The sequence below is a fragment of the Coturnix japonica genome, chromosome 1 (genome assembly GCF_001577835.2).
Source record: "Coturnix japonica isolate 7356 chromosome 1, Coturnix japonica 2.1, whole genome shotgun sequence".
In the NCBI taxonomy this organism is placed as follows: domain Eukaryota; kingdom Metazoa; phylum Chordata; class Aves; order Galliformes; family Phasianidae; genus Coturnix; species Coturnix japonica.
This window is the reverse complement of record NC_029516.1, coordinates 6,126,384-6,152,333: the sequence shown is the minus strand read 5'-3', so window position 1 is coordinate 6,152,333 and position 25,950 is coordinate 6,126,384. Positions and strand designations below refer to the sequence as shown.

At 47.5% G+C, this 25,950-nt stretch overlaps 1 protein-coding gene across 8 annotated transcripts in view; it reads left to right on the top strand.

Moving 5' to 3' along the window:
- The window catches only part of FRMD4A (FERM domain containing 4A), a 327,545-nt gene extending 301,861 nt beyond the window's left edge, over positions 1-25,684 (top strand). For 6 of the 8 annotated variants that reach the window (XM_015872977.2, XM_015873053.2, XM_015872815.2 and 3 more), the window contains 9 exons: positions 7,452-7,585; positions 9,727-9,849; positions 13,106-13,334; positions 14,455-14,511; positions 14,731-14,968; positions 15,240-15,404; positions 16,643-17,502; positions 19,037-19,133; positions 22,318-25,684. In XM_015872977.2, the coding sequence (XP_015728463.1) occupies positions 7,452-7,585; positions 9,727-9,849; positions 13,106-13,334; positions 14,455-14,511; positions 14,731-14,968; positions 15,240-15,404; positions 16,643-17,502; positions 19,037-19,133; positions 22,318-22,420 (2,006 nt within the window). In that variant the 3' untranslated portion in view covers positions 22,421-25,684. Of the gene's footprint in view, positions 1-7,451; positions 7,586-9,726; positions 9,850-13,105; positions 13,335-14,454; positions 14,512-14,730; positions 14,969-15,239; positions 15,405-16,642; positions 17,503-19,036; positions 19,134-20,689; positions 20,762-22,317 lie in introns of all 8 variants that reach the window. The other 2 variants (XM_015872897.2, XM_015872657.2) reach the window with 1 other exon arrangement.
- Positions 25,685-25,950: the final 266 nt, after the last annotated feature.

The following is a 25,950-nucleotide window of genomic DNA, read 5'->3' as shown; positions in this document are numbered from 1 at the left end:
TGCCAGGCACCCAAGACCCAAAAGAGTTGTTCCTGAGCACTGTCCAAGTTAGTGCCAGGGACCTAGAGGTTTCTTTTTGTGCTTTAGAGCACCATCCTGTGTGAGGAGGACATAATCAGTGAAACAAAATCAAGGGAAGTTGATAAGGGAGAGAGATGGAACATCAGAATAGAAGGAACGAGAAAGGAGAGTCAGGTGCTTGTCTGTATTTCTTTGAGACTTTTCAGTCAGTCTGAACAGGTGAAGCTGTGTATAGAACAGCTCTAAACACTCTAAGATTGATTGTTTGCACAACGCTTGAAACTGCCCAGGTGATAAGCTCTTCAGGAGGGCAGAGGTGCTGGTATCAGTATAATTAACAGTTCCAGTCAATTAAATGTCCTTTGCTAAGTGTTACATCAAGTTATCGAAATCAATTGTGATGAGGTGTGTAACAGCAAAGAATAACCTTCCTGTGCTTGCCAAGGGGAGAGTCCATCTAAGAATGCACACACTTTAAAACTTCACTCACCTTGATGCAGTAGATCAGCTTTTCATCACTGTACATCCTTCATGTCTCATAAAATCCAATCCACCTTCTCCTGCCTGGAAAATGTCAAGCAAGGGGTTAAAATGCTCAACACCTCCTGAGCTCTGGATTTGCTTGCTGTGCAATTCCTTGCCTTGCCTTCCAACAGAGATGCCTTTCTGCTCCTTAGGTCTTCCTGACACAGCACACAATTCACCATCTGTACCTCCCATCACTCAGGGGGCGATGAAGTAGCTGAGCAGCACCCAGACTTGTGTTAGGTTGTTGGAGCTCTTTGGCATTTTTTTCTAGGTTTCCTAGAGGAAAGTAAATAATGTTAAGTACCCCAAGGAAGTTCTTAAGGTCTTTACAAGATCTCAGCCTCCCGGGCACCATTCCCAATTTTGTGAAAGCTGCTTGGTAGTAATCCTGTTTTCATGTTTATACACTAACTTTTAACCTTCCTGGAAAAAAAAAACACAACAAAACATGGAGGTCTGCTTCTGCTCTCACAATGGGAAAGAGCAGCAGCAAAGTGAAAGGCAGCAACAAATCAGGCCCAGAAAAGCTCTTGTGAGGCCAGCACCTGAGCAGGGCTGTACAGACAGGAATCCCAAATGGCCAGCTACCTTTACTTTCATTGTTTGTATTTTTTTTGCTCTCCTCAAACACAATTTGGCTGAGACTCAGTAGAAGAGCAGTAACAACCAGGCCGATGCAGCTTTGCCACTGCTCAAATGAGTGATTTCTTCTGACCTGTGTAAGTGGATCAATCTATGTCAGTGCTTAACTAGGACTGTGCAAAACTTGTCTTGTTTGAGGTGTTGTCAGTGAACCAGGCAGGCATGTTTCACTTCGTGGTCCTATATTCAGCTGCCTCCTAGGTCCTACCAGCTGTGGAGGCAGGATCCTAAAGTGTTAAGGAGCACTGCAAGGTTTGCAGGTCCTATGTGCCTTTTGGAGATGGAAGAATGTTTGTGTAGGTAGGGAAGAGTAGAGAGAAGCCATCTGCCGTCAGAGGGCAGATCCCAGAGTATTGCAGGCCCTGGATGGTCACCCAGATCCCTCTGCTCCAGGAGCTCCTTCACTCAAGCCTGGATGGCAGAGTGACCCAGCCCTACCCAACTACATGGGATGGGGCATTCACTGCTTGTCCTGCTGGACACAGTCACTGGCTCCATCCCAGCCCTTGTGTTTCCTCCCATTGTGCCGACATTATCGGCACAAAGTCACAACAATGGTGGGTTATCGTGGTGCAGCCTGTGTGTTGGAGAGAATAACTGCGAATGATTAAGTGGCCACAGTGGATTTCCATGCTATAAATACCCTGAGTGACTTAAAATCACCAGGGCACAGCTGAATCTGTTTGCTGTTCCTGCCTGCGCTTTGCTGCTGTTCTCTGCCCTTTTTTCCTGGAAATCACTTGTAGGCATTTCCTCTCTTCATCTTACTCCTCCTTTTCAGCAAGGGGCTGTCCCTGCCATGTCACTGCTATGTCCCTGCTGTTTGGAACATGCCAAAGTTGACATGTTTCCCCTGGATTTGCAGCAAGACTGCAAGGAAATAATGGCTGTCGTTTACAGCTGTCACACTCACTAGCCAAAATCTTCCTGTGCACCACGTTGTAGTCGCTGCCCTGCATCACTTACAGTCTCAAGACACAGCAGAGAGGTAATGGAGCTTTCTGCTGGAGCAGTGACTTCCTGCGATCACAGCAATTCAGGACGAAAGCCTGAGCTCCTCTGTATTTCCCAGGCCCTCAGCATCATCCACTGTAGTTCTAAGTTTTATCCTTATTTCAGCTTTGAAGGGACTGCTCAAAATAGAGAGCTGCGAGGATTTAGCTCAGGGATCTTGTGAGCCATCTCTGAGAATGTAAAGCAAGATTTTCTCATGAATGAAAGCTCTGCTTTCAGACTGGCATGAGCTGTGATCAAAACCAGCAGATAATTATTGGGATGAAATCAAGCAAGGTCTACTGTGGATTTTTTTCTTACAGGAAGCAGTCCACGCAATAAGAGCTTTGCAGTGCTCCTAGCTAGCAAGGAATCCTGTTGTTGCTGGGTTATTGTTGGCCTGAACTGCAAACTGCCTCTTTCATAAAATAGAATCATAAAATCAGCATGATTGTAAATGACCTCTGTGATTATCTAGTCCAAGCATCAACCCATCCCAGCCATGTCCCTCAGTGCTACATATACACGTTTCTTGAACACCTCCAGGGATGGTGACCCCACCACCTCCCTGGGCAGTCTGTTCCAGTGTCTCACCACTCTTTCTGAGAAGAAATTGTTCCTAATATCCAACATGAACCTTCCCTGACACAACTTAAGGCCTTAACCTCTTTTCCTCTCATTTCACTGGGCTGAGGAGAAGCCACAGACAAAAATCTCTGCTTTAACTAGGCAGGTGTGATAGAGGCCCCTGGGCCCTGCTCCTCCAGCAGCAGCAGAGGTTTCCTGTATGTGGACCTGTTTGCATTCACAAATGCCACAACATGTAGACTGGACATGGCCCTTGCTGCTCCATCCAGCAGGACCATGTCCTAGCAGTGCCGAGCTGATGATGAGTGTCGGAACAGATAACCAGCACCCAAACAGCCCCCAGCACAGCCCGTGAGCTGCCCGCAGGATGTCAGATCACATCCTGTGCTGAGCTGCACCAGCTGGGCTCCTGCATGCTGCACAGGATATCCTATGTGTCTGGCAGAGCTGGGAGAGAGTAACCGTCTGAGGTTGCTGGCTGCTGCATGCTGACATCCTGGTGCGGTGAGTCAGCCCAGGCTCTGGCAAGGAGCAAATGAGGGGCTCCCTGCTCAGGGGACAGCTTGCTATGGGGATCTGGATGAAATGCCAGCAAACTGAAGCCAACAGGATGTAGCGTGGAGAGATTGCCATATTTAGATGTGTTTTTGTTGGAGGAGACTCACAAAATAAGAAAGAGATATCTCAGTTCTCCTGCCTTGCTTCTTGGCTACCTTTTCCCCTCACAGATAACAGAACCAGGCCTCAGTTCCTTCTGCTCTTCAGCATTCTGTTTATCTTCCTCATTCATTTTCATCATTCACATTTACCCTTTTCCAAACTGATGCCACCCCACTGCAATAGGTTAGAGAATAAATTAGAGACAGTGAGTCACTGGTAGGGCTTTAACCTCCAAAACTCTGCCTCATGTTGCTGGTCTCCTTGTATTTCATAAGGTATAAAGCAAAGCTTGACTTGGAGCAGACACCTGTTAACTCTGCAAACCTGGATAAGCACAGCAGACCTTAGTCAGACCCACTGAGTATGTGAGTTGGTGTGTGTCCCTGTCAATGGCACCGTGAATCTCCTAATACCAGTCCATTGACTCTAGTGAAGAAACTGAGCAGTGTATTCTGCTGGAGGAGTGAGTTGAGCAGGGAGGACCATATTCTCCCCATTTCATAGCTTGTATTCTTCTGAATGTTGCTGGAAGAAGTCACGTAGAGAGGCCAAGTGGCTATCAAAAGTTGTGTAGCATATCCACAAATTAATAGGATATTATGCATGTTCCAGTCACCGAGACCTATGTTCCACCCTGTGTGCTGAGGAGCCAGGAGCTATACAAACAGGACTGTTCTTTTTCAGGCTGATTTTTCTCCATTGATGGAGAAAACCTGGGACTGCACTGGGAGCTGTGACTCAGTGAGCATCATATTTAATAAGGCTGATGTAAGGTAGTATCTGCTTGGTTGGTTTGGTTTGTGCTGGTCTTTAATTATTTCTTTGATTGTTTTTATGGTCTTCTGATTTGTTCTGACATTTTGGGGTCAGTTACCACAGGGTTTAGAAGTGGGTCTGTGGTCACAGCCTTGCTTGAGGCTGGATTAATATATTTTTATAAATGAAGAGCTTTTGTTGGGAGCTGTAAGCAGCCTAGTGGTAGAAAGAGCGCTGTTCTGTGTGTCTTTGCAGACATCTCACTCTGGCTTGATTCTCTTGACTGATCAAGTTGGCACTTGGTTTTTACCTTGAGAATAAACAGAGTATCTAACCTTAAAAATCTAATAATACAACCCAAACCACTTCACTTTGTTCAGACAGAAACCCCAGCCCAGGCCTTCTCTTCAAGTAGTTCTGTAGCAAGATGGGAGTTGGCCTCTTCTCCCAGGTAACCAGGGGAGGTTTGGGTTGGATATTAGGAAGAAAATTGTTCTCAGAAAGAATGGTGAGGTATTGGCACAGGCTGCCCAGTGAGGTGATGGAGTCGCTTTGTCTGGTGGTGTTCAAGAAACGTGTCGATGTGGCACTGAGGGCCATGGTTAGTGGGCATGGTGGGGATGGGTTGATGGTTGGACTGGATGATCTTAGTGGTCTTTTCCAGCCTTAATGATTCCATGATTCTGTGACTCCCGGATCTCCCCAAAACCCTTTGCGTTCAGGGAGCAGTGGGAAAAGTGTCCAAATGTGCATTTAGTTGACATTGCCACTGACCACATCAGGGTTGAGGCTGCTTGGTTCTCAGGCAGGGTCAGCACAGCTGGGGTAGATGCCTTGAACTGTCTGTGCTTGATTTGGGTCCGTACCAGCTCAGGCAGAAGCTGTTCATTTCCTTCTTGTCAGCACTCCCCAAATCAGGCGTCTGGGCAGCACTTTGACTATTCATGTGTTTTTAAATGTTTCAGCATCTTTGTAGCTGCTCTGGCAACCAGCAGTGCAAAAATGAACAGCTTTTAAAAATAAATCGGAGCCTGGTATGGAGGTAGGGAGCAGAGAGAGGAAGGAAAAAGGAAGAGCAGTTGAAAGGAAAACATAGATCATTGAGGTTGTCCTAAAAGGGAAAAAGAAAGAAAAAGAGAAAAAAAGTGAGGTTGAAACATCTGCTGGAATCATGAGCAACTTCTTTTACCAGGACTCAGCAGATTGTTGGCAATTAAGTGAAGAAATAAAGCAGTTCAACTGTGCTAGAACTGCTCACCAGGGTTGCTATTAAGAGTTACTAAATGCTAGAGTGGGCTTCCCCTGCCAGTGTAAATACAGGCTCCTCTAGAAGATCCTGTGAAGTTATTGCAGTGCAGATGTATTCACAGTTTTATTGCTCTGTGGCTGCAAACAAACCCGTATGAAATGAGAGTGACCAGAGCAACTAAACAGACACATTGCTGTGAAATTGTTCTTCTCTGCCCAGCGATGCCCAACCTGGCTAACCCTCAGTGACCCCTTTTTCACCTTTTCTGCTCCAGGACAGCCCAATAAATGTTGTAACAAATGGAAGGTGGCACTTTGCAGAATAAGTGCCAGCTGTCATCCTGTATGAAGACTGCAGAAAATGGTGATGGAAAAGATCTGTGAGGTTTTCTGCTCCCACTGGGCCATTGCAGAGCTATTTCATGGCACGGGCTGCCTTGAACCTCTTTTGGGTTTGCTTTAACAGTCTGCTGGAATATTAGCAATGAAAGATGAAGCTGAAAGCACAAATTTCATAACTGGTTCGCTGCCAAAACAAAGAGTTGTTCCCACTTTCCTTCCAGAGCTCTGTGAAATGGCAGCAACGCTCAGCAAGCTTTTGCTGAACATCTTCACTGTGTGCTCAGAGGCCAAGCTGCAAATGCATCTAGACGCAACCCTTCACTCCCATCCTACACAGAGACCTTGATGTAGCATCATTCTTTTGTATTTCACTCCTGCTTTCTCTGTGCCGTTGCTCAAGAGAGGTGGGGGACAACCCCAGAGTCACCCTTGGACACCAAGTACTGACATGGGGGGGGACACTGAGGACCTGAAGGAACCCTCTTGAAGTCATTGCTGTGTCACATTTTCTCTGTAGGCTCAAACCTCCACAAGAAGTCCCTGAAGAGCTGGTCACAATCCAGCTGTCTAAACACAGGTGTCTTGCTTACCTATGTTTAGATGAGAGTATCCAGCTGCCAGTTCAACAGTTTATGTCTCACATCTTGTGTCGTACCCTGTGGAAGGCACCTCAGATGCCTAATATGCAGACAAATTCACAAGTTAATCATAAACTCATGTCCAAGCCCAGAGATGCATTAAAGAGAGTAAATGCTAACCACATCTTAAAAGGTCAGCCACTCAACTTGGGGACTTACAACTATATGCAACCAAAGCTCCTTCTTTTTTGAGATGCAAGAAGCTGGATAGGAAACTGATGTATCATCCCAAACAAACAGATGGAAAGTCAGGAATCCCATTAATAAGTTTCCCTAAAGAGCTGAAGTTATGAATTGTGTTCTGACCTCTGATCAGGAGTCTGACTTAATTCTGGATTTGCACCAAGAGATACACATGGACGTTGGTGGAAGTTGCTGGGTAATCACCACTAGAAGAGTCAAACCACTTGGACACCCAGTTCAAATATTCTGACCTACCTCTTCCCAAGCAGCAGCTACTATCCTGGAAAGACCTGAGGGTTGTTATTTGGTTTTGTTTTACAGCTTAATGTGCTTTTTACAGGAATCTGGCTGGCTAATTTTATTCCATTACTCTGTTGGTTTTTGTTTCTTTTTGTAAAGCAGACTCTTTAAGTGGATTGAATTAAATGTTTACTACTAGAGTAATTACAGCCCTTAAAGAAGCCATCTGCATTGTAAAATGCTTTCTCCTAGGCTTTCTTTCCCTAAAACATTTCTCCAGGGCTTTGTGAAGTGTGCTGTTATTTGCTGGTGGGAAGTTTCATGGGAATGATTTTTAGGATTATTATTTTTTAGGATGTCTACAAGAATAATTTTGCAGCTTTTATTTTTTCTGGATAACGAACATCTTCGTCTATTCCTCTGTCCGGTCTCACTCTGTTAGTTTAAGCATTAAGAATTTGCTGTAAACAAACATGACTGTGTAACACCTGCTTCGTATCGTAGCCTGATTTCTTTTTGGACAGACCACATCCAGGTTTTGGTACAATTACAGGCATCCCAGATGTGTGTTCTGCTGTCAGCTGCTATAGTGAAGTCATTGTTTCTTGACAGGTTCCCAAGAGTCGGATAGTTCTCAATCTGCCAAGAAAGACATGCTGGCTGCACTGAAATCCAGGCAAGAAGCCTTGGAAGAGACGCTGCGCCAACGATTGGAAGAGCTGAAGAAACTGTGTCTCCGAGAAGCGGTAGGCAGTGGATCTTTTATAGCTCTTAACACTTGTTGCTTGTGTATTCTTATAGTGTGCTTTTTGTTTGGAGGTGGCAGTCATCGGAAAGATGACATCCAGGACTTTACCATCCTAAGCTAGCTACTGCTTAGGTCTCATGCACAGAAAGGAAGGTTTGCTTGTGCCACAGTTACAAGAGTTCACAGCCCAGTGCCTTCACTTTAACCCCAGCCCCATCCTCAGTGCAGCCACAAATGCTGTGCAATAACACCATGCCTCACTGAGGCATAGGGCCAGCAGAAGGGAGCTATTTCCTCAGTGTGCTGCAATAGGGTTGGCCTGAGCCCATCTGTCAGTGCCTTGAGAGCTGTTAAAAAGTGTTATTTCTTTCTCTGGATGATCTGACAGAGGCAGTTGATGGACGCTTGGGGTTTGACCCAGTCTTGCAACCCTACAGCTCATCCATCAGCAGCCTGCAGCTGGAAGCATTTCCTCTCAGGCTGCCTTTAGTCCTGTCTGCTTTGCTGTGGGAATGGCCCAAACACAGGGAGAAGGAGGTGAACCAAGGGGGAAAAAGGGGTTAAAAGTGGGGGCATAATCAAATAAGCATGGCCAGAGCCATTCACAGCAGTGGCATCAGGTTACCTTAGGCCATCACCTCTCCAGTTACTTATTAATTCAGATTATATTTCAGGCCTGTGCCTGTGAATACTTCTCAGTTTATGGAAGCTGCGTGGTAGCCCACGTTCATTTTGTTCTGCTCCAGTTTTGTTGCTTTTACAGAAGACATTAACCCTTTCCCTTCTGCCCTGCTTTGTATTAAGTTCAGGGTTATAAAGGAGATATCCTCAGGAACAGGTACATGAATCTGTGTCTTGATGCAGTGTGTAGAGCCCCATTGAAGCAGGGTGAATACATTACAGAAGAAAAGCTGAAAGAACTCCACAGGGCTGAAAGGGCAACTCAGAATGGGACACATGAGATGCTTCAACAGCGCCTCTTGCAAAAGGGGCTGTGCACATCTGCACAGAACTGTGCTACAGTCCCATTTTGCTGGGAAGTGCTTAGAGGAAGGATCTGAAAAGGCCAGACCCTTGTTTCCTAGTGACCTGAAAATAGTAGAAAGGAAAACCCCATTAGGGAGTGGGGGAGAGGCCAGGGCAGGCAGGGGCTGAGCTGTGCTCTCACATTGAGGTCAGCTGCTGTTCTTTGGGATTCAGATGATTTAGGTTACTCTGCCAGCTGGATCCTCTCAAGGCTGATGCTAAAGAACACAAAAGCCTTTTGTTCTTCATGGGGAGACTTTTGAGTACAAGGAGTTGAGCTGTTCTCAGAGTGAGGCTCCTGTCTTTTTCTGTTGGCATTTGAATGCCTTTAATTCAGATATGCAGGACTATATTCTGTACTCCCCAAAAACCAACCACACAATGACAAGCATTACCTTCCATGTTGGCTTCCTGTGCTCCAGGTATTTCTCAGTTCTAGGGGTGGATTGTTTCAGATTTTGAACAAATCTTTGCAAATAACCCATCAATCTGACAAAGCATCATCTAATATTGCTCCAAAGCTGCCCATGACATCACCTGGCCTTGGAAGGATCTCTGATATATAAAGTGTTATCAGACAGGTAATGAGGTACCAGGCACTGGTTTTAGTGACTATTTGCGCTGCATTCCTCTCAGACACATCATGAATCAGGTGAGAACATTCTTTGTGCAGGTCATAACCTGCATGGCTGTTGCCACTGGGACTTGCTGGCGCAGTGAAGGCTTCAGGTGTGTCATCTCCCTTGCAGAAGTAGCCCAGAAGAGAGAAGCTCTTCTTTTCCTGCTCACCCTGTAGCAGAGATGAAAGTGTGCGTGCTGCAATCTGTTCAGCCCCAAGCCCCAAGGGCTGGGCACCACCTACAAACCTGTGCTGGGCAGGCCACAGAATCTCTATTCATGCTCAGGTTAAAATAACTTCCCCACCCTCAGCAACAGAGCCTGGACCACATTCTCAGGGCTGGGTGCTGTGTGTGTTTATCAGCCTGAGCTGAATCTGGTGTTAATGACCGCCTGTCATTTTAAAGTCACAATTCAGGAGCAGCAGTGTGCTTTGCACATGCCAGGACTCTGCTGCAGCGTTTCCCAGGTGTCTAATAGTGTTTCTGCTTGCAGGAGCTCACAGGAAAGCTGCCACGAGAATATCCCCTGGATCCTGGGGAGGAGCCACCCATTGTGAGGAGAAGAATAGGAACTGCCTTTAAACTGGATGAGCAGAAAATCCTGCCTAAGGGAGAGGTGAGATTTGACCTTCTCTTCCAGCTGCGTGTTCCCACTTCTGGTTGCTACCACATCTGGTGTACATGGCATAGAAGCCATAATCTTCCTGTTTTAAATCCCTGTAGTTGGTCACAGTGCCTTTTTTATGAGCTGGCAGTGTGTCCAGGTAGTCAAGAGGGCCAATGGCATCAGGGCTTATAGCAGAAACAGTGTTCCCAGCAGGAACAGGGAAGTGATCATCCCTCTGTGTTCAGTTCAGGTGAGGCTGCTCCTTGGGTACCGTGTTCAGTTTGGGGCTCCTTGCTACAAGAAAGATATGGAGGCCATGGAGCTTGTTCAGAGGAAGACAGTGGAGCTGTGAAGGGTCTGGAGCACAAGTCTTGTGGGGAGTGGCTGAGGGAACTGGAATTGTTCAGTCTGGGGAGGAGGAGGCTCAGGGAAGACCTTATTGCTCTCTACAACTGCCTGCAGTGTGACTGTGGTGAGGTGCAGGTTGGCCTAGCTAATAGTGGCAGGGCAAAAGGGAATGGCCTTAAGTTGCACCATGGGAGCTTCAGGTTGGACATTAGGAAAAACTTCTCTGAAAGTGTGGTCAGGTGCTAGAAAGGGGCTGTCCAGGGAGGTGGTGGAGTCACTGTCCCTGGAGGTGTTCAAGAAACACATAGATGTGGCACTGAGGGACACGGTTCATTGGGAGATACTGGTGAGAAGAAGGTGGATGATTGCACTGGATGATCTTGGAGGTCTTTTCCAACCTTGGTGATTCTATGATATATATTTTTTGTTCATTCCCATCAGAAAAGAGAAGCAGAGAGGGGATTGCTTGTCTTGGTCCAGAGGAAAGGTTAAACCCTCAGGGCTCAGCATTGACTGTACTGGAAGCAACAGGAATAGCCATGGTGACCAACTGTAATGACCTGTGTGAGTAGGGAGCACATGGAAAGCCATCTGAGCCCTGCTGCTACCCTGCCTTGTTACCACAAACAGCAGCTTGCTTTCTGCTTCAGCAGTGATCTGAGCTCAGATCTCCCCTAGAAGGAAAGAAAAGCATCACAATTACACATCTTAGCCCTGCAATAGCAAGATAAAAGCATTTACCTCCCCAGTCCTTAAACAAAAGAGGCTCCGTCCCTACCTATAGGGAGCTGGATTTATGTTTTTTTCCAAGTTTGCTAGGGAGTGTTTGTTCTTTTCCCTTGCTCTCACAATGCGCTGGGTCAGTGCCCTGAACCGTGGCTGTGAAAACAGGCCTGCAGCAGCTGTAAGGCGGGCCCAGATTCACAGAAGAGCCATTGTCTGCAGGGACACATTTGTCTCAAGACACTTGTGTATATCCCAGTTTTGAGTTTCTTTTTCATTTCTGTAAGAGGAGAGTCTGGATCTGGTGTTACTGTGTGGTTTAAGGCGCAGTTCAGCCAGGGAATTAACTGTTGGTCGTTCTGTTGGCGTTTTTTCTTCTGCTGAAAAAAAAAAAATAAACAGCTGGAGCTCTTTAGTTTTGTTCTCAATGGAGCCTGGGAGAGGAATTCCACCAAAGTCAAATATTCATGAACTAGCACATTTAATTAAGCTTTTCAAAGGGAAGCACGGCTTAACTCAGTTCCTCCTAGAAGCCCTGCAGTCTGTTGGCTGCTCTGTTAAAACCTGATCCCTCATTTCCCCAGTTCTTCATTTCTGTTACGCAGTTTTTGGGGGCACTCTGTTAGGAATCTCTGCAGTGCAAAGCTAGGCTGAGCAGTGGGAAAAGCATGAAGGTAAAGCAGTTCCACCCCAGTGCAGGCACTCTGCCTTTTGGCACCAGCAATCCAAACACGCCAAGTCAGCTTTTCTCTATCCCCTTTTTCATCTGTCAAACTTTAGGACTGTGTTGAAAACCATAAATTTCTGTTCTCGAAGAATAATGTTGGGCTGTGTTTACTTGGCTGCCAGTTTGAGAAAGTTCAGAGAGGCCAGTGTTGATTTTCATGTGCTTTTCAACAAGCGCAAGCACTAGAAACTCAATTTAAAACAAAGGTGAAATTCTCCTCCAGTCCCATAAATCCGAGACTGAAATTACCAACTATGACAAGGACCTGAAGCGAGGCACTTCCCTCTGAAAGCAGGTGATAGTCCACATTTTCTGAGGCTTTATTCATAGGGGCCTCACTGAATGAAAAATAGACTGTTAGGGCTGGGAAGAAAATTAAGTTGTTTTTCTCTTAGATACGGTGAATGATTTAGAACTGAATCTGTGAAGGCTTGAAACGACAGCTTGCACTGAACTCCTGATAACTTTAAAATAAGAGCTTCATCAGAGCACTGACTGCAGAATAGGTTTCTACTGTAGTTCTTGGTAACATATCTATGTGGTCTGGAGTTCCCGACTCTGGGAAGTGTTTTCAAGCCAAAAGCCCAGAATAAAAACTTCAGAGAACAATTTCAGTTTGATTAATTCCCACAGCATCCGTTCTTGCAGCATCCACCGCTACTAAATGGAGAGAAAGGATGTGAGTTTGTGTAATGGGGATCTCCATGGCTGTGTGTCTGTCAGTGTGATCTGAACACCCACAGTTCACTGGAAGTAGAAGAGCTTGGCTTTTCTCCCGTTACGCAATGTATGGTGCAAACAAACACAAAAACTGATGATGATGAACACCAAAAACTTCAAGGTAGTCAAATGCACTACACAAAACAAATGCCTTTGAATTTATAGCTTGCTATAACACTGCTATCAAATAAGGCTCAAATATGGAGCAAGGAAATAGGGAAAGGGAATGAGTAGGAGGTGGATGTAGAAAGTTGAATTAGTCACTGGTAGAGCACTACTGAACTGGGCCAACTGTATGAAAAGGCAGACAGCACGGCAGAGCTGGGGCTGAAGCACTCACATCATCAGTGTGTGGGTTGTGCCTTCCACCAGCTGTGCTGCCAGGCATTCATGTGGGCAGAGGGAGGTGAGGTGGGTCTGCTTAGGGAGGCCCTGGGATGAGGGAAGCAGCATAGAATCATAGAAGCATAGAATCATTTGAAATGGAACGGACCTCTAAAGATCATCTAGTCCATCACTCCTGCAGTGAACAGGGACACCTACAGCTAGGTCAGGTTGCTCAGAGCCCCATCCAACCTGACCTTGTCTGTCTCTGGGGTCAGGGCATCCTCCACCTCTTGGGGCAACCCGTTGGTGGATGATTTCCTGATCGCCTTCGGTGGAGACCAGCGGCCAGACTCAGGGGGAGCTTCCCTATAGCGGAGCCAAGAGTTTGGTGGCAGCCAGAATCTGCTTGTCTTTTCCCAGGAGGCAGAGCTGGAACGCCTGGAGAGGGAGTTTGCCATTCAGTCCCAGATCACAGAGGCTGCCCGGCGCCTGGCGAGTGACCCAAACGTCAGCAAGAAGCTGAAGAAACAGAGGAAGACGTCCTACCTGAATGCACTGAAGAAACTGCAGGAGATCGAAAACGCCATTAATGAGTATCGCATCAAATCTGGGAAGAAGCCAACCCAGAGAGCTTCCTTGATCATAGATGGTAAGTGGGGTGCAGCACCCACAGCACTGCAGGAGTACACGGAGGTCAGGAAGCAATATTTTTTCCTTCTCATATTTGACATATGAGTTTCTGCTCCCCCTCTTGTCTCTCATATCTTAAAGGCACTGAAATTGGGTTATCCTCTCTGTGCCAGTGTGCTGTCAGATGGGCATCTGGGATCTGTGTTGTGTGGTAGGGATGTGCTGGCTCACAGCACAAGACAGTGTCATGCTGTAGATTATAAGGATATCAGGAAAGCAGACTGTGACTCCTTTGTTCACCTTTGTAGTGCTATACAAATGTAATTAACGTCAGCAGATTGGGGTGAGCTCTCTAGCTGAAAGGCATCTGTAAAATCAGAGTGGTGGCAGAGTTATTGCTGTGTTCAAATGCTTTTTTCTTTTTATATTTTTACAGTGTATTTCTCAGGGCACTTTATGGTTTACTGGGTCGTTGATTAGTTTTTCATGAAATCCATTAACTTTCTGTTGTGGTTCTTTCTCCCTTGCTGAGTTTGCCCTTTCTTTTTGACTTATGGAGCTTTCTCTGTGCCTATGTAGCAGGAACTGAGATTAGAGCTGCTGTATTTTTGACCTGAGTACCAAGTCATGGTACAGGCAGGGATGACAGACAGCTGTAAGGACACAGATGGGGGAGGCAGCTCATGCATGCCACAAACATGAGAGCTTCTGCATCTGCTGTTACAGAGGATGCTCAGAAAGCTTTTCCCCAGATTACACAGAACTGGTACCTAGCGTGGGTCTTAAGGCCCAAGATCTTCAGCAGATACAAATCTGCCTGCTGGCTGGTTGCCATTTTACATCTGCTGGGGATCTCAGCTCACTGTTGTGACTCAGCCTTAATCCCCATTAACTGAAAAAGAGTTAGCAGCTCCTTGAAAGGCAGCCTGCTAGCAAGAGGCCTGGCCTGCAGCTCTGCCCTCAGACTGAGTGGGCTGAGGCAGTTGTTTGTAGGAATATCATTGTCTCATGGCCTTGAGAGGAGGAAGGTGTGGGCGACTGCTTCAGGCCAAGACTCGGTTGAGGAAGATCATGGCACAGTTCACTATTTGGTCAATGTGATTCTCGTGGCCTTCTGACCATCTTTTTCTTCTCTTCAGAAGGAAACATTGCCAGTGAAGACAGCTCCCTCTCAGATGCCCTTGTTCTTGAGGATGGTATGTTGGCTGTTGTATGTTCTAGAGGGCAGGAAGGAAATGGGGAGGGATGTGTGAATTCCTGATTGATGCTCAAAATGGGGGGCCTGGTCTTTGTAATGATCCGCTCAAACTTGCTAGTACCAAAAACATTCTTGCCTGCGAGCAAGGTGTCCCCTGGAGTAGGGCTAGAACTGAAGGTCACATAGCCATCACCTCTTTCCCTTCTTCTCTTGACAGAGGATTCTCAGGTCACCAGCACAATATCCCCTCTCCAGTCCCCACACAAAGGACTCCCACCTCGGCCACCCTTGCACAACAGGCCTCCGCCTCCACAATCACTGGAAGGCCTCCGCCAAATGCATTACCACCGCAATGACTATGACAAGTCCCCCATCAAACCCAAGATGTGGAGCGAGTCATCCTTGGATGAACCCTATGAGAAGGTCAAGAAACGCTCTTCACACAGTCATTCCAGGTGAGCCAGCTATCTCCAGTCCCTATCACACAGACATTAAGATGTCTGTGAATCGTTACACAACCATCTCTTACCAAAAGGAGACATTCAGGCTTTGGGGGTAATATAGATGTGATAAAAAGCAGGCTGCATTCACATGGCGTGACTCAGAGCAGCATCTGACCCCCACTCACTCTGAGATCACAAGCACGTGCCTGAGACCTGGAATAAGGCAGGGAGCCCCTTCCCCAAATTCCTTCCCAGGAACTGAAGGCAGGTGTTTGTTCTGCAGCAATCACAAGCGGTTCCCCAGCACTGGGAGCTGTGCTGAGGCAGGAGGGAGCAGCTCCCTGCAGAACAGCCCCATCCGGAGCCTTCCCCACTGGAACTCCCAGTCCAGCATGCCCTCGACACCGGATCTACGGGTACGCAGTCCTCACTACGTCCACTCCACACGGTAAGTTCTCCCAGCTCCACAATGAGCTCACTTTGCTTGCCCTGGAATAACTGTGCTTTGCTTTATCCATTCGCCAGGACATTCATTAATTCCCCACTAAGGAAAGGACACAAACAAGGCCTTTTCATACCAGATGCTTGAGCCCTTTTGCTATCAGAGAATCTCTCCTAAACCGAGATACTGAAATCACTTCAGTTAAACGTGATCTTGCCCCTTGCCTCCCCCCTCAGAGTAATGAAGGTTTTCTTCTACTGGAACTCCTCATCCCACTTAATGTTTATAGGCCCTATAAACCACACACAACTTTTAGAAGAGATGTGATGATAGTGCTAAACTGCAGTAAAGTCAAGTCCTTTCTGGCTGCAGCTGGAGATAACATACTGTTTCATTTTTGATACAGAATGTTAGGTAGAAGTACTCTCTCAGGGTGGCATATAAAATGTTTTTATGTGTGTGCTCTCAAGCGGAGAGAGGCCAAACAAAGCAATTCACCCAAGGATCCAGGTGACAGTGACATTATCCCAGGGTTGACAGGAAGGACTTCAAATCGTAGTGGTGATTTGATTGAGACCACCCAGGCTTGGCCATGAATCAAGCCTTGTAAATTTGTGATTCTGGGTGGATGCCTGAAGGGCAGTCACCCACTGACGGTCTTATACATGTAACCCATGGCTGGGCCCCAGTAAAATGTAGCTGCTTCACAGAGGTGACTTTTTGAAAGGGTGGAGTTACTGTGTTTTGGGCTAAATATGGGCAATCTGTCCTTCTATCTCTGTCACTAATTTGAGAAAAGGTACAAGTTGAATTGTACCTGTGCAGGGGATTAACGTGCCACTTGTAAGGGAATCCCACCATTGAGGTGATGGGATTTGGCAGAGCAAAGTAAACCTGGTAGTATCAGGATGGTGCTGATCCAAATAGCTCTGCCATGGCTCCACCATGAGGTCACCAGTTTTTGTCCTTTGTGTTGGGTCTTACCCATCCTGGCAAGCCACAGAAGAATTGGGCTTGTAAAGTGAATACTACCAGCAGGGAGAATGGATAGGAGCTGGACCTGGACCTAATTGTCCCAAACCCAACAGCAGGGAAATATGTTGCTCTGCAGCCAGCAGCCCCATGCAGTACTGGAGGAGATGCCCACAAATTCCCTTTCCAGTGAGAATGAACTTGTGCACAGAAGGGGAGAAGTGTTTTCTCTTTGTGACTTAACAACTTGAATGTTTTCCTGGTACCTGCAGGTCAGTAGACATCAGCCCGACCAGACTGCACAGCCTAGCTCAGCACTTTAGACACCGGAGCTCCAGTTTGGAGTCACAAGGCAAGCTCCTCGGCTCAGAAAATGAGACAGGGAGCCCCGATTTCTACACCCCAAGGACTCGTAGCAGTAACGGCTCTGACCCCATGGACGACTGCTCATCCTGCACCAGCCATTCCAGCTCTGAGCATTACTACCCTGCTCAGATGAACCCCAACTACTCCACCCTGGCAGAGGACTCCCCATCGAAAGCCAGAGAGAGGCAGAGGCAGAGGCACAAATCAGCAGGCAACCTGGTCTCTTCCAATTCAGGGAGCATGCCCAACCTGGCTGCGAGGAATGGAACAGGGCACCACCGGGTCTACCTGCACAGCCAGAGCCAACCCTCTTCCCAGTACAGGATCAAAGAGTATCCCCTGTACATCGAGGGCAGCTCCACACCCGTGGTGGTGCGCAGCCTAGAGAACGACCAGGAGGGACATTACAGCGTGAAAGCACAATTCAAAACCTCCAACTCCTACACAGCGGGGGGGATGTTTAAGGAGAACTGGCATGGGGATGAAGCGGATTCTGTTCGACTCACCCCCTCCCGCTCCCAAATCATAAGGACTCCATCTCTGGGCAGGGAGGGCCATGAGAAGGGCTCGGGTAGGACTGCCGTGTCGGATGAGCTGCGGCTCTGGTACCAGCGGTCCACAGCCTCCCACAAGGAGCACAGCCGCCTCTCGCACACGAGCTCCACTTCCTCGGACAGCAGCTCCCAGTACAGCACATCTTCGCAAAGCACTTTTGTGGCGCACAGCAGGGTCACGAGAATGCCTCAGATGTGTAAAGCAACATCAGGTGAGAGCCAGTCCTGGGTGAGGGGGTGAGGGGCCAGGGGTTTCATGCAGCCTGTTTTCATGCCAGGCCTAGAAGACAGGGAGGAAACCAAACCCGTGCCTTTGCTGAGCGTTTCCTCTGCGTGCAGTGGGTTTTTGGTTGAACTCAGAGAAACCACAGTGTCATCGCTCTCAGTAAGCACAGCAAGGGGACCAATGGAGCACACAGGGCCTCGATGCCATCCAGGAGAACTGTGTGCTCTTGGTGAATCATTAAAGGCACAAGGAAGGTTAAGAGTTAAGTGGGGACAGTGTCCCAGCCCTGCAAAAATGTTTGCACGATGACATTTCTGTGCACTGCTGATACGTGGTTTTCCCATGTAATTCCAGTAACTGTGCTGATAATATTCTGAAACTCAGTGCTTGAGTTTGTGCGGTAATATATCTGTCATGTAGAGCTTTGCACATCTCTGTGCTGTTAATATTCAACAGTAAGAAAACAGCCAAATAAATTAAACCGAAGAGTTACAAAACACACCAAGGTGAAATAGTTACTGGCCATCAGTCACCATCGGACTGTCCAATCTGTAAGTATCAAGGGCACGCTAAAAACCTGGACCAGGCCCAGTGGAGATGAGAGAGCTGGTTAATCAGAATCTGTGCTGCTTTTCCCTTCCTTTCCTTTTGCCTTACACCACTGCCCAAGCGCCTCGTAGCCTTGAGCACACGATGGACAGCACAGAAGGGGATGCCGGGTAGAAACACCTCTCATTGAGCTGATTGTTTGTAGTCGATGTTATCTACTGGACTTCACACTGTCCTTTAAAGAGGATTGTACTTCTGGGCAGGTATTAAATTTGGAGAGTGAATACTGCAAAGACATGAGAAGGGAAGATGGGTGAGTTGGATTTCTTTGCTGGACCTTCAGTGATGAATCCCCCTGGGAACCACTGCCAGAGTTAGACTTCTAGTCTATCATCTCGCTTCTTGCTTCATTAAAGTCAGGGCCCATAGTACTGGGGTCAGCAAAGCCAAACCTAACTTTATTACCAATGCACAGTGAGGGGCAGTGTTAGCTCTTGTAATCTTCAGAGCTGTCTTCCTGCTTTGCACATGAAGCAGTGTACCTGTCCAGGCTCTTGCCAGTACCAGCCCTGCCTCCTCAGGAAATGGAGCATCTCCTGTGTTCTCACACCCCTGGCAGCAGGACATGGCCTGAGGTCTCATGGAGACGTACAGACAGGTTCTAATGTCCAGATAATGGTGACAGGAGCAAAACAAGTCAGCTCTCATGCTGGGAGAGATGCTGTATTTCACAGGCAGGGCTGAAACAGCATTCCTGCAGAGCTGAAGATTGATGCAGCCCATGACACGTAGCAGCATCAGTACCAAACTGGCTGCTCCTATTCAAGCTGGTTGAGTTCTGACTCCCTGGCTGTGTTTACTCACAGCTGGACATGTTTCTGCTGGTCCGATCAGCTGAAGGTCTGAACCACCCTGGCCCTTGTGCCCTCACCTCACCAGCTCTTTTTCTCCACCCTTTCATTGTTTTTCAGCTGCCTTACCTCACAGCCAGAGGAGTTCAACACCATCGAGTGAACTTGCAGCCACGCCGCCGGGCAGTCCCCACCACATTCTTGCATGGCAGACTGGGTGAGTGTCATTGGGATCGGGTGAGAGGATTCATCTCATTCAGTGCAGGAAGCTGAAAGCTTGCGAGCCTCAGGAAGAGCCTCCCAGCACAAGGCAAAGGGAGAGCACAGGTACAGGGAACACTTTCCAGATGCCAGCTGTCCAGACTAAGATCTCTGGTTGTCAAGGCAAGATGAGGTGCCTACCATATTCGTGTGTGCATCAACCACATTTTACCTCAAGGTTTTCCCCAGTAATGTGACTTAATGTCTATTAAGTGCAACTTTTTTCAGCTACCACAAACTTAACGTGCTTCACCAAAGCGTGAGTGAGTCATTATGTGCAGGTAGCCATTATTCATGTAAATATAGTAATTGGGTTCTTGGGCACACCTCCTTGTGAGGCCAGGAATTCAAGGAGCAAACAAAAAGCCTTTTGCAAGCTCCACTGGGTATTCTCTAACAATCTGCTGTAATTCTACCCTGTCACACGAAATAAGGATCATTTCCAGATCCCATCTAACTCAGCGTGCCCCAGATTTTTACAATTAAGTTGGGTTTGGTGAACAACACTAGAAAGTTTCCAGCCAGTGGTCTCGAAATCCCATCAGCCCTGGAATAAGGAAACAGATACAGTCCCCTGAGCTGTGAGTAGGGACTGGGAGAGTTAACTCTGTAAACATCTCACTGTGCAGCCACTGGAAAATCTCATCCTCTTTAATTTCTTTGGTCACCTATGACCAAGTCTGACCTCTGGTTGTACTCCAGCTCCATTTGCGACTGCCCTTTGAAATGGAGATGAGGGGAACTGTAACCACAAACCTCTTGTGCCTTCTTTGAATTTTAAATTCACACGTTTGACATCCAGCCTCACACTGTCTTTGTGTTTGCCTCCAGCTTTAGTATTTTCCAGGGTCCATTTCACAAGAAGTCAGGGATCATTAATATTGGCAAAATGGCAGTTGTAGTGACTGCATGCTGGAATTTCCACTATTAACGGTTTTAATCTAGACTCACATCTTTGTGTCTGTCTCCATCCCAATCCCAAATCCTCCGAGTATCTCTATGATAATCAGGAGTAAAAGTGGTGAGCAGCCAGCTGAGGACTCTGCTTCCAAAATCCCAGCTTTTCTTAGTTGAGGTAACTTTCTGCTCTCACAGCAAAACACCATCAAGGCACGTTCTTAGCTGGTGAACGTGAAGTTATCTATATTCAGAACTTAGTCTGTGTACCAACAACCAGCACAGAAGGAACTAGAAGCAAATCAGTGCCTGTTTCATGCCTGAGCACAGCCCCAAGCACTCGTGTAAATATGGTAGAGGCGGAGGACAAAGTTTGCCATCAGCAGCACAACACAAACTCCCCCATCACAGGAACAGGTTGTTCCCTCCCTGTGTGAAGGAAAAGATTTACAGTTCTCCCTGACATGTTTTTGTGTCACTAACTCTTCTTTCTGAAGATGATTCATCAGCTTGTTTCCCCACTGGATTAATAAGCTCATAACAATGTCTGTGTCATTTCTTTTCTTTAACATTTCCTCTCTCCTCTTTCCTCCTTTTTTGCTCTCCTTTGTTCAGAGAAGCAACAGACAACTCACCCACTATGGATGAGTCTCAGTCTCCAACCCACCAAAGTACTGATGAATAGAGGTATAGTAAGGGGATGTTTTGTTCTTTCATCCTTCTGCCCTATAGTCCCACGTTCCACAAACACAATGCGAATAAGCGGCATCCCACTGTCCCCGAGGAGCAGCTGTGTGATTGTGTGCCCGTTTGGCAACAAGGCTTCTTTCAGTCCTTGGAATAACAACTGGAACGCAGCTCGGAGCCCTCTCTGTGCCTTTTCAGCACATTTGTGGCTGTTGTGCTTTCCCCAGTGAAAGAGGACTCCTTCCTCAGCATGAGTGGGCCAGGGGCCAGCCACTGCTGTGAGCGTTCCTGCAAAGGCTGAACGGGCACAGGGACGTCTCAAAGCAGTGTGGGCAGAGTGCAGTGGGGAGATGAGCACGGCTGGGTGGGGGCTTTGGGGAGCTGGGCAGAGCTCCAGCAGCGCTACAGCCATGGCACCCAGTGCCCCTCGCTGCTCCATTCGTGCTGCAGAGCTGTGCAGGCTGTCGGCAAGCAGTGAGGCTTCACGGAGTGCAGAGCAACCCTGGCCCAGTTCCTGTGGGAAGGCGGAGGGGGAAGGGTGGAGGGAACAAAAAACCCTTAGAATAGTTCTGTTTTAATTAAACTGCAGTCACTGCCTGACACTCTCATTTGAATCCACGGCCATTCACAACTAGCATCTGTTGAGTATTTCGAGGCCGGCTTTCTAGAGATAACCCATAAACCTCCATATTCCAGCAGAAAGCTGGCAAACAAAAGGCTCTTTAATGTGCAGCCGGGTCGTGGCCTCGCTCAGGTTCCTCCCAGATATCAGTCCCAAGGAAACCAGGTGGAAAACAGGAGAGAGGAGGCAGGAACTGCTGGGCTGCATCAGTGTGAGCTCAGTCCTGAGAGAGGGCAGGGAGAGAGAATCCCACAGGAAGCAAAGTGCATTTCCTGCTTCTGGGCTCCAAACAGTCTGTAATTTGGAAGTCAGATGAAAAAGAGAGAGAGATCAATTCTGAATGTTGCTATGCAGATAGAGAAGCCATTTTGCAAAAAACAAGATTCACCTCAGTGATTTCTTCTGGCAAGGAGCTCAGTGGACTGAGCCAGGAGCTGACCCTGACCTGAGCCTTAAGGTAAATGGCAAATGCCCATCAAGTCCCTCATCTGCTCAGTGCAAGCAAACAAAAAGCCAGGCAGCAAAAGAAACTGTAGCTTGTCAAGGAAGACACCCCAAGGGCAGTCTGTATATGACAAAACATGGGCCTTTCCATAGCATACTTGATGCCCTTTCACACATCACCAGGTTTTGCTGCCTCAGCCCCAGACAGCCACGTAACCCCAGGACTGCTGGTGATGCAGAGCCTCTGCCCAGAGCAGAAATCCCAAGGACAGTCCATGAGGTGCTACAAGAGGCCACCCTGACCCTCCCCCTTCCCATTGGGTGTTATTGCCAGGAGCTCTTCAGCATCCTGAAAATCCCTTCTGAGCTCAGCCTTCTGCCTCCAGGTTGCTGCAGGGAGTGGGACTGTTCGTAATGCCATGTTTTGTGCCCGTGGTTGAACTCTCCAGCAATTCTAATCATCCTAACAAAAGTTTCCTTTCTCCTGCAGGACTTACAATGATAGCTGTTTCCTGGATTCTCCCCTCTATCCAGAATTAGCAGATGTCCAGTGGTATGGACAGGAAAAAGCCAAGCCTGGGACTCTAGTGTGAACCCCTGACCTCAAGTTAATCACATCAATGCCATTCTGAGATCACCTCACTGCCTCTCATTTGCCTTACCCAGATGCACTGTCACCCAGCACCAGCTTCAACTCTAAGCACTTTTCTCACGATGCAATTCAAGATGACATTACAGAGCATTGGCCCCGAGACGTCCACCATGACCGTGCAGGACGGCAGCGCGTCCCATTGCCAGCCCAGCACAGAGCCCTGCAGAGCCTGCAGCACAGCGGGTGCGTTGAGCAGCCATCTCAGCAGCTGGCAATGGAAAAAATGATTTTCTTCCTTATAAACAACAGGAGCCTGTCCAGGCTTACATCAGATCTTACTGTTCTGTGGCATGTAATGGCAGTCAGATTTCCATGACCTGCAGTCTGATCCAACAGAGTATTAATTGGTGGGGGGGGCTGGAACACAAATTGGTACAGAGGCTGAGAATTACTGAAAGTTGTTCTTTTATGAAAAAAAAAAAAAAGAAGTCAAATCCTCTCACTTCAAATACGCGTAAGAGTCTCGCGATCAGATCAGCGCTGCCAAAGTCACCCAACCAGTGTCAATGGGAGGAGTTTGTTCAGCGAGTCCTCGCTACAAGAGCATCTCTTGTTCAGCTCAATGGCAGACACAACCACCTCCTGCAAAGCAGCATTATTTCCTTCTTTGCTTTGAGCCCATCCAAACAGAACCCCACGCACTGAAGACACTCTGGAGGTCTGGGTTGGTATCACAGCATCTACAAGCTACTATCGGACTGGACAAACGAGGTGTACAAAGGCATTATCTACAGCAGAGGCAAGAACTGCTCCTCACAGCATCTCTGCGGCTGGCAAAGCTGCTGCCTACCAACACACAGAGCTGAGGGTTGTGCTGTTGGCTTTCTCACACTCTGAGGAAGATAAAAATCACCAGAAAACCTTTCTACAAGGAGATGCAGCCAATGAATTCTAACCTATCTCTGCACAAAGCGCCGAGGTCAAATCAAAGGGAAAGCACATCACGATCTGATTGACACGGTAAAGCCGCATTAACATATCTGTCCAATTATCTTACCTTCGTTAGCACCAGTGTAGCAAAGGGCTCATCACCAGCGTGCAACGCTGGCTGGGAGAACCGGTCTGTCAGGAAGCATGGGAGCAGCTTTTGGGCTCAGCAAGCAGCAGACCAAGCAAGAATTTCACATGGAAAGCAACCACATGAAAGAGAAATCACCAAACGAGGCGTTCAGCGTGAGCAGGAGCTGCCTGCTACTACCACAAAGAACTGGACGGGAGGAGTCATGGAAGGAGCTGCAAGTTTACACACTTACCTTTGAGCAATGCTTTACACACGTCAAGCCATGGAACTTTCAAAGGCCTCAAAGACACTTTTGTAATGAACAAGTGCACAATCTCGGTGGATGTTGAAGCTGGCACGTCTAGTCTTCATTGCGGTGCTATGCTGTTTTTATTGCCACTAGATGGGGGGGGCACCCAGCCGTTCCCCATCTGCATGTGCAAACGATGATTTCCTATGGGAAAGGCATTACAGAAATGGCTGGAGGGGGTTACTTTGTGAAAAGCAGAAACTGGAGTTAGCTTTAGTTGAATACAAAACAGAAGTGCAAGTGCGTGTGCGTGTTCCAAGGATAACAACAGCGTCTACCAGACCGAGTAGGGCGAAACGTTCAACATGAAACACCGTGACTTGGGGGCTGCCACACCTTTCAGCATTAGGATTGCTGGAAAACTGCATTCCAGGCTTTAAAAGAGAAGGGGTTCTTTGTAATTAGACTGGGAAAGATGGTGGGGTTTCTAAATACGAACGCGAGCTGCTCGTGTGAATTCCTTTCCCCATCGCGCATCGGGGGGATGTTTGCTTCAGCCCCGGGCCTGCGCCTGCAGCTCTGCTGCCTGCAGTCAGTGGTGGGGCTGCTCTGCCACGCTCCTCCCTGTGCTTTGGGCTGCTGAGCGCTGGAATTGGCTTCAACTCCTAATTGGATTTGTAGGTGGATGGGAGATGGCGCTGATCAGCGACGCGCTGCTAAGATTACGTAGCTAAAGTGAAAGGATTTAAATAGGGACCAAATTAAGCAGCAGATGAGCCCATGGAGGTTTGTTTTTTTTTAGGGGCTCTGAGCAACTGTCTGTTTTCTTTTTAATTTCCCCACTAAAGTGGCTTTGGGTTGATTGCTTTTATTTTTAATTACTCTTTTTCTGTGTACCTTTAATTAAAAACAATTCAACAACAGCGGCACTGCGGGGCCTCCGGGCACTACAGGAGCAGCAATTCCTCCAAGCCAGACCTGCAGTTTTGCAGCAAAGGTTAAAAGGTGGCAGCCCTGCAGTTAGGGGTGAAAAACAAACCCTGAACACTCTAAGTCAGCCTGAATTGCAAACAGGCTCGAGTCGAGGAGGAGCTTCCGAGAACTGGATTGGGTTTTGCTTTGTGTTCTGCTTTTCTATTCTGCAATCGAGGCACCACGTGAGCAGCCAGTCTGGTAGTAAAGACAGATTTAAGTAAAACAGGTTTTACTGTTTAGCTCAATTCAATTAAACGCGAGTGTACATAAAATGTCCATCAGACCAGATTAACGCCTTTTCAGCGTAGCACGGAGGGGTGCATCCATTGCTGTCAGATCCGACCACTTGACTACCAACGTAACCCCTCCTTTTCCTTTTCTACTTCTCAAGGCTCCGCCTGCCGTGCAGCCACTGTTACGTTCTCAGTCTCCCCGTCTGCAGGTCCCTGTGGTTGGGCAGCAGCCCCGGCACGGCCCCGCGCTGTGCTCTGCTGCAGGCCGGGTTTCTTCTTTTAAGCGCCGTGATAATACAGTCGAGTGTTGGAAATGTTGAATCAGTCCAATTTTGTTTTCACTCTGTCTTAGTTTTAGTTCCAGGCGTAGCCGATCCCCATTCAGGTGCTATCAGATGACCAAGTTACTGCTTAGTTAACTAGATGTAAAGTTTGACATATATATTCATGTCAATAGTTTTATTACCGGTTGTGTAAAATGGACTTCTCTAGTTTAAGACAAAAGAAAAAAGAAGGAAAAATAATTAGGTCTCTCCTGAAATTGACTTTAGAGCATGTAAAATGATTTTACTGGATCTGTTCAACTGTAATCAAGGAAAAGCTATGTATGGTGTAGAAAAAGTTGCAGAATTCCAAAAGATCTGCTTTTAATTTATTCTTTTTGTATTAAGAATTTGTATAGTTACCTTTACATTTTGCAGAACGGTGTTGTCAACACTTCCTTATTAAAGCATTTTCAAAATGAAACCTCGCCATGATCCTTTCGGCCCAAGGAATCCCTCCATGCTGAGCTCCCCCAAACACAGTCAGTCCTTCTCAGACCCCTCGGGCTGCCTGCAGGCTGGGCTGGATGCAGGAGCTGCTGCTCTGCTGACCCTCATCCAGCATCATTAGTGGGAGACAAACTGCTGTAGCAAACCCCAGGATAAGGGTCAAGCAGCCCACCAAGAACAGACAAGGAATTAAAGGCATTTAACTACCACCACGCATAAACAAGAACATGGTATCAGACA